At 33.8% G+C, this 14,280-nt stretch overlaps 1 protein-coding gene across 1 annotated transcript in view; it reads left to right on the top strand.

The window, feature by feature from the left end:
- The window catches only part of LOC129229802 (EP300-interacting inhibitor of differentiation 3-like), a 58,017-nt gene that overhangs the window by 21,525 nt on the left and 22,212 nt on the right, over positions 1–14,280 (top strand). The window contains exons 4-5 of the mRNA XM_054864179.1: positions 10,366–10,517; positions 11,550–11,646. Coding sequence (XP_054720154.1) covers positions 10,366–10,517; positions 11,550–11,646 — 249 coding nt within the window. The remainder of the gene's footprint in view (positions 1–10,365; positions 10,518–11,549; positions 11,647–14,280) is intronic.

The raw sequence follows: 14,280 nt of genomic DNA on the forward strand, positions 1-14,280 counted from the left end.
AGAAAATAAGCTAACCTAAAGGTAGCATATGTAAAAATAACTTCTAGAACTTAAAAGTATTATAATGTCGGCAAGATGCAAAAGGATTGCAATCTCGAACACGATACGCAATTTTCCACAAAGTAGAAGTTTAGTGTTGGAATGATTTCGAAAATAAATTTATTCATCAAAAAGAAAAACAAACGCAGAAAACAAGTTAATCTGAAGTGGCATGTGTCCAATTGCCAAATAATATTAATATATTTACAAGATTCAAAAGGATTGAAAGGTCAAAAGCGAAAATAAACTTCCCGCAAAGCACGTGTTCATTGTCCGCATGTATTGAAAAAATAATATGTTATAAATTAAAATAAAAAAGAAAAAAAGCTAACCTAATCGTAGCATATGTAAAAATAACTTCTATATTTTAAAAGTATTATAATATCGGCAAGATGCAAAAGGATTGCAATATCAAACACCGGAACTATTATTCCGAGAAGAACGTGTTCAGTATTGAAAATTGCATTTATGATGTGTTTTGAAAACCAATTAAGCGCAATTTAATAAATATCTTTAAAAATAATAATAAAAATAAAAAAAGCGAATGAACCGCCTGCACTAATCAACAAGAAAACTACTTATTGTTTCGAATCTTGCAGTAGGACAACCATCGATGAATCCAGTATCTTCTTTTTTTCCAAAACCTTTACAGACTTTACATACCATCAGGCCTTCACCCTTTCTTTCCAACCACGGAAACTGCTTTTGCCACTTGATGAAAGTTGCAGCGTTGACACTTTACTGTATACATTTAGAAGTCGCATCTACTTCGTCATTATTTTTTTCTATTTCAACTTCATCGGCAATCCTTGGCCGTTTATTTCCGCTAGTATTTAGTGGCATAAAATATGACTTTAAATTACGTTTACTCATATTTTCAACAAATAAAAAATGATGGTAGCGATGATTAAAAAAAAAAAGATGAGCGAAATCCTGTGCAAAAAAAAGGAATCCTCGTGCTCGCCATGCATTCGTGTTACGACTGGGGGTCGAACTTGAAACATGAAAAAGATCAGACTATCTGCTTAAACAACCCTGAGATGAGTTCGGTTTTGGAGGGGTGGGCGATCGGGGGTAAACAACACTGAGGGAACAAAGGGGAGAAAAGATTACTCCAGAAGGAGGAGGAATGGAGGGGTGTGCTTGCAATGACACTGGCTGCTATAGTTCGCGGGCAAAGGTGGGGGGGGGGGGGGGATTGTTCAAGCTTTTCCGACTGAAAGCGATACTTCCAGGAAATTTTCCACGATCGCAACGCACGCAGATGTTTTTGGAGACAAATCTTCCGAAAGTGAAAGCTTAGTAGGGGGGAAAGCTAGGCGTCACAGTGACGACTACGTTTCAAATCGCGGTCGTCAAAATGAAATTTACAGTTGCAAAATACGACTAACGACCGTTAATTTCGAGCACTGCTTTTCCTGATATCCAAATGAGCTTTTTAACAGGAATGGTAAACTGAGCATTGAACACAGTTTTTTGCCTGCTGTATAACCTTTACCAGCAAGTTTCAAACCAAGCACTTGAAATTGGTTTATATAGCTGCTCTCTTTAACGTTTGGACTTGAAGAAGAACCATGTACAAAAGAGCAACTTTTTAAGTGCAGAGAAAAGTTCCTGCGCAAACAAAATCTTAAATCCTCCATAAGCTTTAATTCAGGTGAAAAGAAAGGGCAACACAGAATAAAAATTCAATTTCAGACATCAATGTAAATCAAATGTAGTTTCCTGTGCATTCCTCTGATTTAGGTGCCAGTGCTTCACAAATAACACTGCTGTAATTCAATTTCATAAAACACTCGCACTGGGACTAGAAGCACACTCTTCCGTTTCTTACCAAGTACAGCAATTAACGTGAAATTTGATTTTTTTTTTTGTTTCTTCTAGACCTTGTTTTTTGCATAATTAATTTTAATCACAGAAATGAGAGCTAAATACCTGATTTTAAACCCTTAGAAGAATAGATTTTGATTTGGAAGACAGCAGTTGAATATTGCCTTTGAATGTAAACAAAGCAATGAAGAGAGAATAGGGTGGTACCCCTAGGGCCACCTTTTTCAAAATGAACTTAAACAGAACCAGATACTCTTTTAAAGATGGGAAAATGATGTATACACATTATTATACTAATTAGTTTCCATTGGGATACTCATAAATAATTTAAAATAATGAATTTTGAAAAATAGAAAGTTTAAGGAACTTCAAGATTAGCCCTAGATGTCATTGTACTTAGGACTAGTAGCTGGTGTACCTAGGGCCATTCCCTGAAAGTTAGGTTTTACTCTGAAATGAATAGAGAACAAACGTACACATGTGAATTTTAAAAAACAAACACTATTGGGTAATACATTTATCTATCAAATAGTAATTAAAAGGTGCCAAATTATTTATCAAGGAATTATAAATATGTTCATGAATTGTTCAACATTGTAATTTAAAAAACTGATTCCAAAAGTGTGAAGCATGCATTGTTGATCTGAAGCTCCAAAAGATTTTAGTTTTGGAAATTTAAACACAATGTTTTCAATTTCGTAAACAACATCTTTATCATAGAGAAACTTATCTGAATGTGCAACTTTGTTCAGATTTTTCCCACTATATTGTTTTCTCTAGCATATAATATTTCTGCCGCATAAAAGTGCTCAGTTTTTTCCCCTGTAATTTTGTTAAACAAAAATCCCCCTTATCAATAGTATCAATATGTTCATCTGTAAAATTTCCATCCTCGGTGGAATTGGATGAATTTTCAATATCTGATGGAGATATAGCTTCATCTGGTTCAGATGACATTTCTTCAATTTGAAACTCAAGTTTTTTCATGATTTTCCTTTTCAATTTGGCCATTCTAAAGGAAGTTGTTCTTCAATTTCTTTTTTGCTGGAGTGTCTTTTTGGATTCTTAAGTTTTCCTGCCACCTCTTTTAGATGTACAAGGTTTAGCTTTTGGAAATGATCGTATCTGTTCAGGTGTTACAAAACATAAAACGAAGTTTGATGTTGAAGGCTGAGGAATGTTTTCAGGATATGAAACTGAGTTTGACACAGTATCCTTTATTTCCAACATTGACGACTTATTTTCTTTTTCAAAAAATTTATTTTCAGAATTTACAGGATCTGATCTGTCAGTTACATTTTAACTCAAAATATTCATTATCAGTGAATATATTTTGATTCACTGGTCATACACTAGAAACACAAAAGCCTGCTAAAATGTTTTGGAATGTAAAAGCCAAAAAAAAAAAAATGATTTACCAACAATCCCCCCAGCATCATATATTGTTATCGGTTTCCCTGCATTTCTCGGCATCCCGTTATAACATGTTGCACTATAATATTTTTTAAAGGGTCCAAACACACCTCTGTCCAATAGTTGAAGCTTATGGCTTGTATGAGGTGGAAAATTTAGCATAACTATCCTATGTTCTTTAGCCAAAGTGATTGCTTCGATACTAACATGGCTTTCACGATTGTCTAACAACAACAATACTTAGTGATCTGCTGAACTATTGACACATTAAACAAAATACTTCAAAAATTTCAAATTGTTCCACATTTGACCATTCACTAAGATGTGCTGTTCCTACAGTTTCTGGAGGTGCACTTTTCAGCATATGGTTTTTGAAGTTTACTCTTGGAAAAATCATCATTGGAGGGATGGAATTTCTAATTACATTTACACAGCAAATCTTAGTTATATTGGTCCCTCTTTTACCTGAAGTCATGCTTCCAACCTGTTTCTTCCCCCTTTAGAGCTACTACTTTAGCTGGTGTGTGCACAGTTGTAAAATCCTGTTTCGTCCACGTTAGAAATACATTCAGGCAAAAACTGGTATTTCAAAACCACCCCCTGATATTTAGTAAAAAAAGTAAGCAACATATGTTTTATTAAAGCTTGTTGCTCTCGCTAAACTTGTGACTGGGGACTTTCTTAGAGAAAGTGCTTTATTATTTCTTTTCATCAAATCAAAATACCATCGATTTCCAGATTCACCATTTGCAACACAGGACTTGGGATATTTTTTATTGGCTTTTACATATTCAAAAGCAAGCTTTTTGACCTGTTTTTATTTATTTATTTTTATTTTTTTTGATAACCCATAATGCATATTACATGCAGCAACAAGATATTGAACAAGAACATTCTCTTCATCTTTAGAGAATACTGTCCATGTAAAATCTTAAGAGATTTTCAAAGTTACAATGCTCAAATAACAAACTTTCAAAGTCTTTTCATTTGTTTAATGGATCGGTATTAATGGGTAAAAGCCTCTTACATGTACAATTAGCGACATGCAAACGATGTTGAAACGACCAACAGCTAATAATCACTAACTTAATGCAATGCAATGCATCCCTTGCAGAGGTGCATTTCTTCCCATGATGCAACAGTTCAATAATGCAACGTGGGTTGTTCCTGTGACGCAACATGGCTGCCCGGGGTGAAACATATTCCAGAATTTACAGTTCAGTTGAAAAATACACAAAATAACAAAAACACATGAATGGTTGAGATATGCATAAAACTGATAAAGCATAATAAAATAAGTATAGTATGAAACACAGTATACATGAAGAATTTGTTGAATTAAATTGTATTATCTTGAATTGGCAATAAACATAATTTGGATATGGGGTGTTGAAATACACCAGTTGCAGTTTTAAGTTTACAAGTACGAATAATTCCATCCTTTCCTGGAATCACCTTAATAATTCGGGCAAGGATCCACTTGCACAAGGTGGAATATTTTCTTCTTTTAACAGCACTAAAGCTCCTATTTTTATATTTTCTTTCTTAAGCTGCCATTTACTATGCTGCTGCAAATGATTGAGATAGTCCATTTGTGGTAGTGTATTCAATTTTCTTGTTTCCCTATCTACTTCTTGCAGTATGATATTGATAAGGAAAGCATCTGACAGATTATTTTGCTCATAATTTATTACTTTCAACGCTCTTATGTATGCAATCGACAAATTTTCTTAATTCTTTGGCAGATTCTTATTGAATTTTTTCATAATTATATCTACAACGTGTCTATCCACCATTAATCGGTGATTTTCAAAGCTTTCTGTTAATAATGTGAACAAAGAATGAAAGGAATCATCAGCACTTTCTAATTGCTTAGCTTCAGCATTTGGAGATGCGCATAAATAGTACAGCTTTTGTGTATAATTTAATTGATCATTGTTTATGATTAAATTGGTAAATTGTTCCTTGCATGTTGACCATTCGTCATATTTACCGGAAAAAACAGGTAAAAGTATCTCGGGAAGCTTAACTTCAATATTATTCAAATTTTTGACATCATTGTTTTCCATATTCCTCTCTAACTGAGGTACTTCTTAAATAGATATGAGAAAGGTGTTTAGTCTTACCTCTATTTCTTCGAGGCGATCAATCAATGTCTTCCAATTCTTTGTTCAGAGCAGGCAAGTTCTCAATGTCCTGAACTTCATAATATGCTCCCATATTTCCGAAACTTTCGATTGAAGTTCTTGCAATTTTCGAATTTTCACTTCCAACAAGGTTCATGTATAAGCTTTTGATTCGGAAATCTCTTTAACAAATGTTTCTAGTTTCGTTGTGGCCCTTTTCAAAGTACCTTTCATGCGATTTAGTTTATCCATAGGTTGGCTCTGGAATTATGACGGACCACTGTGTAAAATCTTGAGATGTTCAAAGTTAAATTGCTCAAATAACAAGCATTCAAAGTCTTTTCATTTGTTTAATAGATCAGTATTAATGGGCAAAAGCGGCTTACATGTACAATTAGAGACATGTATACAGTGTGTGGGCACAACCAACTAACTTAATGCAATGCCTCCCTTGCAGAGGTGAATTTCTTCCCATGATGCAACAGTAAAGTGACACAACTTGGGTTCTTCCCATGATGCAACAGTCCAAACAGCACATGTTAAAATATGCGCAAATTTGATTCTGCATTTTTAGAATTGGCTTTTCTACAAAAATCGATGTCTTTGTGATGTTGTTCTGCTTACACCAAACTGTGGTGCTGCAGTCCGAACTGATCCTGGGTAACTTTTAAACTGGTTTAGAATGTCATTACTACTTGCATTTTCATTACAGTCAGTCACTAATGAAACATTTTCAGAATTTGCTTTATTTTCGTTTTCTATGATCTCTCTTTCTTCTTGTGCCTGTACTACCTACATATTTGATTCCTTCTTAATTAATCAATAAAAATGATTTTCACTTATTTTTGATGATTTCATCCATTTTAATAACTTTTCCATGTTTTTTACTTTTGGTAAACCTTAATAAAGAAAAATGTAATATAACTATGCCATAAAATATAATTATGCCACAAGTTGAAAAAAAAAACTCTAATATTCGATATGATAAAATAAGGACAATCCCCCCCCCCCCCCCCCAAAATGAGATCAAAACCCTTCTCAAACTTGCCCTAAAAAAATTTAAGTTGTCAACGTCCCTTGCGAGCAGGCCTGGATAAATCTGTTTTTACATAGGCTTTAAAAATTTTTGTATAAGACAGGGGTTCTCAAACTTTTTCGACTCGCAGCAACCTTTGAAGATTTAGAATTTCCTCAAGGCACCCTAGTCCATCTCTGTTATGCAAACTACTAAAAAGTCGTTATTTTCAGGGGGCTTTTTCTCTACACCTGCACACAGTTGCTCTTAGTGAGGCTGATCACATTCTTTGTAGTACGTTTAGTTCACCCGGTGCTTTTCACCAGGCAAGATGGATAACAAAGGGCATTTACTGCTTGAAGATTTTGTGCTTTCGCAAGGAATTTAAACTAGCATCATATGAGAACCAAGCATTAAAAAGAATGTCTGCTCATGGCAACAAATCCATGTAAAAATTATGCTCAATGCCCCCAGTAGCTGCAATGCCCCTCATAATGACTTACATCTTCTACAAATACCAGAACTAAAAAGAAACTAATAGTGAAGTGACTCTTATAGCTCTTAAAAAATTTAAAGGAAAACTTTTGGTATCTAAGTGTTGATTTAGTTGCATTAGTAGGTTTTTTCTTAGATCTCGTGCCTCCAAAGACAAAAGCTGCCATTGTTAAAGCTTTACCGCAACCAAAATCTGGAAAGGATTTTAGAATCAAAGATATTAATCTTTTTGGGAGTGAACCATTGTTGGATTTTGTTACAGAACAGACTCTGAATATGTTTACTGTAAGGAAATTTTATACTAATTTCATACCTGGGCCAAAGAAATGATTACACAGTTTTGGGGGATCACAGTTTGGGGGACGATGGAATAGAAGTGATTTTATGTCCGATGAGAAAATGAGCCGTACACTTTCACCCTATTTTTCCAACATGAGATGTAGTTTACTTCAAAAACCACTCGCAAAACGTCTACTTTTACATTCAACGGCATGCTGTTACGACACCCTGGGCATCCTTGCTCCAATTATTTTGCACAGTAAATTGCTTTTTCAAGATACATGGTTACACGATATTCAGTGGGATGAACTATTACCTCCTGATACAGTTATTAAATGGCGCAAGTGGTTTGATGAACTGTCTCTTATTCCTTCTATTCAAGTTCCTCGCTGGATTGGATGCATTTCGGATGGTCAGTATAAGATTCATGTCTTCTGTGACGTTTCCTAACGTGCCTACGGTAGTGTTCTTTACTTATGCACAGCTCAAGCAGTTCACATCGTGTGCAGTCGCAATCGACTTGCTCCAATTAAAAAGGTGACCTTACCTCGCTTAGAACTTTTGTCAGCTTTGACAGGTGCAAGATTACTTACTTATTTTTGTCGTGAAAGGAATTTGAGCTCATCGTCAGCTGTGTTATATATTGGCGTGGGCAGTTGTCCTTTGTCATTTAAAAATAGCAACCTTTCCAATGGTCGAATCGTCTGTGTTCGTCGTATCAAAAAGTCAAATACAAATCACAATTAGGCTTAGTACCGAATTTTTTCAATTCTGAAATCTACCAATATTTGTCATCTAAGTTCTTTTTTCCTGATTCAAATGACTTTCGGCACCAATAATTGTCGTATATTTGTCATATTTAGGCATACACAGTAAAAGGAAATATGTTTTATTGCGTCTTAACGTTTAACATGACGAGATGCGTATGTATTACAATTTTCGTTACTCTAAAGCATAAACACAGAAAAATGAAACGAGTTGAGTTGTCTCGTTTCTAGCCCCACCAACAGTTATTTTTTTCTTTGTCTCAAAGCTGAAATTAATCTTCACAAACATTGCATTTTTCGCAACGCGTTTTTGAACTGCTTGTGCAGTTACTGTTTCGGCACTTACGTGGCCGTGTGATATCGTCATAAATCGGATAATGATCATATCCATCAAATTGCTTGTCTTCGCTAGGAATTTTGGCAGGAGGATTATAATATTTTGACCTTTTGATCGGAGGAGGTTGGTCTTCCTCCGATTCGTCCTCACTCAAACCTTTCTGTTGCTTGAGGTTGTTGTTGAGGCAAGGGCTTCAGCTATTTCTAATTTGAATGCCAGCAAATCCTTTTGATTTTTGGTAGCAATATTATTTGCTACCACATCCCTGGTGTACTGAAACCATGAATTTACGAGAGCCAAGTCAGTGAAATGTAAAATTACTTTCCATGTCCATTTTCTTGTTTTAAACCAAGTCCTATAGCATTCCATTTGCTGGTCACAAATATTACCCCACCCATACTTTGACTATATTTTCTAACAACAGAAGGGCACTGCATCTCAATATATTGACTGTCCTTCTTTGACCATCGTTTTACTTTTTCTTGTGGCTCAATTCCAGAGCAATTTGAAGCCATAATCACCTTGTTATCTTGCCATTCCACAATTAATTTTTTTGTTGCGTGATACGTGCTAATTACCTTTTCCTCGCCCTTTTTTGTACATAGTGGTCAGTTTTATGCCACTGAGACGATTGTATGATATAGTGCCAGTACCATATATAGAAATTTCATTCAGTTTCTGTAACAGAGGAATTGTAGTGAAATATCTGTCAAAATAAACAAAACTTTTTTGGGGTAAAATTTCAACCAACCTCAATATCACTGATGGTCCAAGTACTGTATCACCTAAATTAGTAGATTTTCCTTGGTAGATCTCAAAATCTAGAACTAGACCTGCCGAAGTGCATAGCACAAAATTTTTCAACCCTACAGGTCTAGGCTTATTTTTGACATAGTGCTTCATGGATCAGCGACCAGTAAAAGGGATCATTTGTTCATCTGTGGAATATGTCCCATGATCCTGAGGCAAATTTAAACAAATCTTACGAACAGAATCCACAACAGGTTGAACCTTCCATAACTTGTTCTCAATTGCGGTAGCAGGAGGATTATTCACATCAATGACGTGAAAAGAAATCCTCAGGGACAAAAATCTGTTCCATAACTCGAATATTACTGTAACTCGAAGTTTTTATTACAAAAATCTGTTCCATAACTCGAATATTACTGTAACTCGAAGTTTTTATCAAGTCCCAACCCCTTTGTCTTTAATTCCGTGCTAATTATTCTCACTATCTCGAAGTTGACTTCCATTAACTCAAAGTTTTTTCAAAGATGACTCGAAATTTATTTCGAAAGAACGCAAAAAAAAAAGAAAAAAAAAAGACACAAGTGACTATGAGAGAAAAATTAATTCACCTTCACTTGCAATTCCTGCACAATAGACCTCTAAAGCAAGAAGAGCACCTGTTGAACCAATGTTCAATAAAGGAGTTACACGTGCGGAAATGATTTAGCTTGTTTTCTTTTGTTGTACTGTACTGTTTACCCTTTGACATGATGCTGGACCACCAATTTGCTTTTAAGTTCTCAAGTCAACTGATTGTACCTTGATTCAAAGGCTAAGTTAAGATGCGTTCATCTTCATTCTTTAGTTCAATCATTTGCTGATAAGTTCGTGAGAGACAGAGTGAGTTTTCTTTACTATTTAAGATGTCGAAGCAAGTACTCTGTCAATGATATTAAAAGAAAAAGAGAAACTTCTAAAGCGGTAGAATCCATGAATCCGAATTTGAAACGAATGAAACTGTGCACCTTTCCTGAAGTAGAATCAGCTCTACTCAAGTGGTTCCAGCAGTATTGAAATCAAAAACACATGCTTTTGATACTTTCCTCTTAATATATTTGATTAAACTGTGCATATTGTGCTTAAAAACTTTTGAGGTCTGTAATTTTGTCTATTATATGTACGTATTAATTAAAATATTCAATGGTTTTTAATATTAAAATGTCAAAAACCGAAGTCGAACTTCCGATGAGTCGAAATTTTTTGTTGGTCCCTTTAGATTAGAGTTATCGCGAATTGACTGTATATATATATATATATTTTTTTTTTTTTCATTAGAGAGACTACTTTGGCTGTGATTTATCAAGTTCAATAGCATCTACCTCACGATCTTCAAGTTTAATAGCATCTACAGATTATTCTTCATTATGGATGAATCTTGGAGATGAAGCAAAGACGTTAATTTGTGGTGTGCCGACATTCAGTTTCATGTAAGCTATTGTGTTATGTTACTGAATTCATAAAAAATTGTTCGTGTCTATAGTTTTTTTTTAATTTGAAATATGTACATATTTACATCTCTCTATCTAACCTCTTTCAATTAAGGGATTTAAAAAAAACTCATATCACATTGAAAAGTTGATTTCCAACCTCTTTAGACCTAAACCCCCCCCCCCCCCCACCCTTCATTGAAAAAAAAATATATAAATTACTGCTACTAAAAACCTGTATTACTGAAAATATAAGTGATTTTAACTTGAAGTAAAATAAGTGTAAAAAAGCTATTTTATCCAATCTCTCTTAAACTAAAAAATAAATAAATGAAATTTAGATCACCAACTTACTTTTTAGTAACAAAAGTATTATATGATGTGGGAAATATTGTACTTTTTGTAATTTTAATTTGGGGGAATTAAAAATTCTTGCATTTAAAATTAAAAAAATAATAATAATTATAATAAGAATAAAATTTGAAAACTCATACTTAACAATGAATAATGATATTGATTCCTCAAGATTCAACTGAGGTGTTAGTAACAAGCTCCTAAACTTTGTTTTCTTTTTAACTTGACAGTTGGTTTCAAAACTTTTTTCAATTTCGATACTGTCTGACTTATTAATATTTTTTCTCTTACATACTCATTGCTCCCCCCTTATCACCTTTCATGAATTTATCCCTCCCCTCCCCCCCACAAGGAGTCAAATTGTCCCTTTGGGGGCAATCGCACCCAGGTTGGGAGCTACTGACAGAACAGAAACAAGAAAATAAATTCCAGGCACATCAAATATATTTTTTCCTGTCAATTTTACACTTCCTGACTGAATAGATGGAAGTAAAAGCTATAACAACTGCCTGACTGACTCCCATCACTTTGAAATGAACCACATTTAGGGTCAATTTGTAGTGTAAGATAATAAAAAATAAATCATCCATGACAACACATAAAATAATACAATAAATACTAGCTTTTAAGAACATAGTTTAAGTATAGAGGTGTTTCAATTTTTTCATCTTATTACAGATATGGAACTTTTGATCCAGATCCAGTTGAACATGTTAAGAAAAAAAGAAAGGTCAGAGATAAAGATAAAGTTGGAGATCTGACAAAACCACAATCTGTAAGTTGTGAATTTTTCTCCACAATTGTAATTCGCAACTCCAGAGTTCAAATACGCTACCTTGCGGTGATTTACAAAATTACAGAGAAAGGTAAAACATTGCATTCCACGTGTGTCTGTTGAAATGACAATCATAGGCAGTTTGTTAGGAGTATTTATTAACACATTTGATCGTGTCTTACATTGTTTTCAGCAACAGTAATTGTTTTGTTCCGTAATGGTATTCTCGAGCTTCTCAAAATAATGTTGGTTTCCATTATTTCCCTCTAATAAGTGAGGTTATTGTCGTAAATAACAAAAGTGTAAACAGAAGAAAACTCTGGATTAACAAACTTTGCATTGACATGCAAGTAACGTCGAATATGTTCATCTGTTCGAAGCATTTTTTTGTAAAAAGATCAAGTTTTATCAGGTAACATTTTTTATTTTTTTACGTGAATTTGTGGAAGTATGAGGTTTTTGATAACGTTAGCCAAATAATTAGGGTTTTCATCTCCACCTAATTTTAAAATAATTAATTTAACTAACCTTATTTTACTGCAGTATTAAGTTGGAATGGACAGTATGCTAAATATTTTCTTAAAAATATTATCTCAGAACAAAATGAAAAATGTTTTACCGAAAAAGAAAGTTTAAAATTTGAGCTAGCAGAAACAAAAGCTGAGAGTTTTGATCGCCAAAATAGTGCGCCAACTTCACTTTATTGCTTACATTATTGGCTGATGAGTTTCCCCAAAAATGTGTTTAGGGTTATAGTTTTTGTGTTATGCGAACCCGTGACAATATTTCGCTTACCAGTTTAACCTTTTTTATGATGAGTGGATTAAAAAGAAAGATTGCAGAATTCAATAAGTATAAGGAAATAATGGAAGATCAGTTTCAAAAGAAAGCTTCCACTGTATATCTGTGAGAATTTTATTGATGATTTGCATGGCATGTCGGAATTAAATCATTGAATCCAGAAATTAGAAGCATACGGAACAGAAAACATTAAAATTAACCGATTCTGCAATTTGAGAAATAACTCGGCTACAAATGTAAATAGATTAGGGTTAGCCAAACAAAACAAAGAAACATCATCTTCCTCTTTTGATAAACAAGCATACTGTCATATAATTAAATTATCTTACATTAAATGTTATTGTTGTCAGTCTCATGGCACAATGTAGTTCCATCAAGAATTGATAAATATCAAATTCCACATCGTAGAAATAGCTGCTTAAGAAATACCAATTACGTGATTTGCAATAATTTCTGACGTTCGGTAATACTTCTTGATTTCTCATTTCTTTCTACATGGGACAGATAATCTACAAGACTTAAAAAATTATTGTCATAAGAATAAAACAAAAACAAAAAAAAAAATCATAGGTACAAGTAATGATTACTAGGTTTCTTAGCATTATATATGCGCTATGGCATACGTTTTTTACCTTTTTCATCCGCCATTAGATGGTGGCTGCAGTGTCCCCTATAGTTTATTGGAGTTGCTAATAGAAATTTTATGATGTTAATGAAAACAAAACGTATGTAAAATCAGGGGTAGAAGTGATCGACTTGTCACATATAGGACATTTTCCACAAAAAATATAGGACAAATATAGGACACATTATATGAATAGTTTCGCTATGAAAAAAGAAATAATGTATTATTTAGTTATCTTTTCCTTTGGAGCACCATGCACCAATATTTGTACCATTAATGTCCTCCTGGTTCAACCATTCCTCACGAAATTTTGTTAAGCGATGTGATTTCGCCATTCTAATTTCACATATTACAACAAAATACGATTTAACATCTTAAGAGACTTACATTCAAAGATCCCGAAATTCCACAAAAAGAAAAGATTGCATAAAGAATATTAGAGCATTCTGATCAGAAAATGCACTGAACACAAAAATATACCCGTGAAAGCGAAAACAAAAACCGCGCTGGAAAACAAAACAAACGGATGTTGCCAAACGCAAAATTCTAAAACCGACTTCAGACTTCGTTCTCGAAACTCCACCCACTACAGTGACGTCATATTGCTGTAGCCAATAAGAGAAGATGCCTGTCGCAGGATTTAGTCAGTTGTGTTTTTTAATTTGAAATTCGTATGCAGACGTACTTTCCACGAAAAATCCCTAGTCAGATACTTTATTTACTGTTGTTTTAAAGAAATAAATTAGATAAAAAACAGGAATATAGGAAATATAGGACATTTTCCAAAAATATAGGAAATATAGGACAATTTTGATGCATTTTTTGAAAATATAGGATATACAGGACCACTTCGACCCCTGTAAAATGTTAAATTATCAGTAATTTTTATGTTCTTCTCATTGCCCTCTTTTTTTTTAAGCAATCTAGGAAGCCTGATTTGTTTTGACATTGATTATTAAAAGTCAGGTAACCCTTTCTAATTTCTCTGAATATCTAACACAAAAACATTATAAATTTCTATCAATAACCTTGAGGCTTTTGAGAAATTAATCATATTTAAATTTGACACGAGAAAATACGGCATTTGCTTTTAACTTTCCAGCTGTTATTTTCCAATAAAAATGAAATCACCCATGCATTTAGGGGACCAGCAACAAACTAATGAAACCAAAAACATTTTTTATTATACTTCATCACAAATAGCCATG

This window comes from Uloborus diversus, chromosome 9, assembly GCF_026930045.1.
Source record: "Uloborus diversus isolate 005 chromosome 9, Udiv.v.3.1, whole genome shotgun sequence".
Lineage (NCBI taxonomy): Eukaryota > Metazoa > Arthropoda > Arachnida > Araneae > Uloboridae > Uloborus > Uloborus diversus.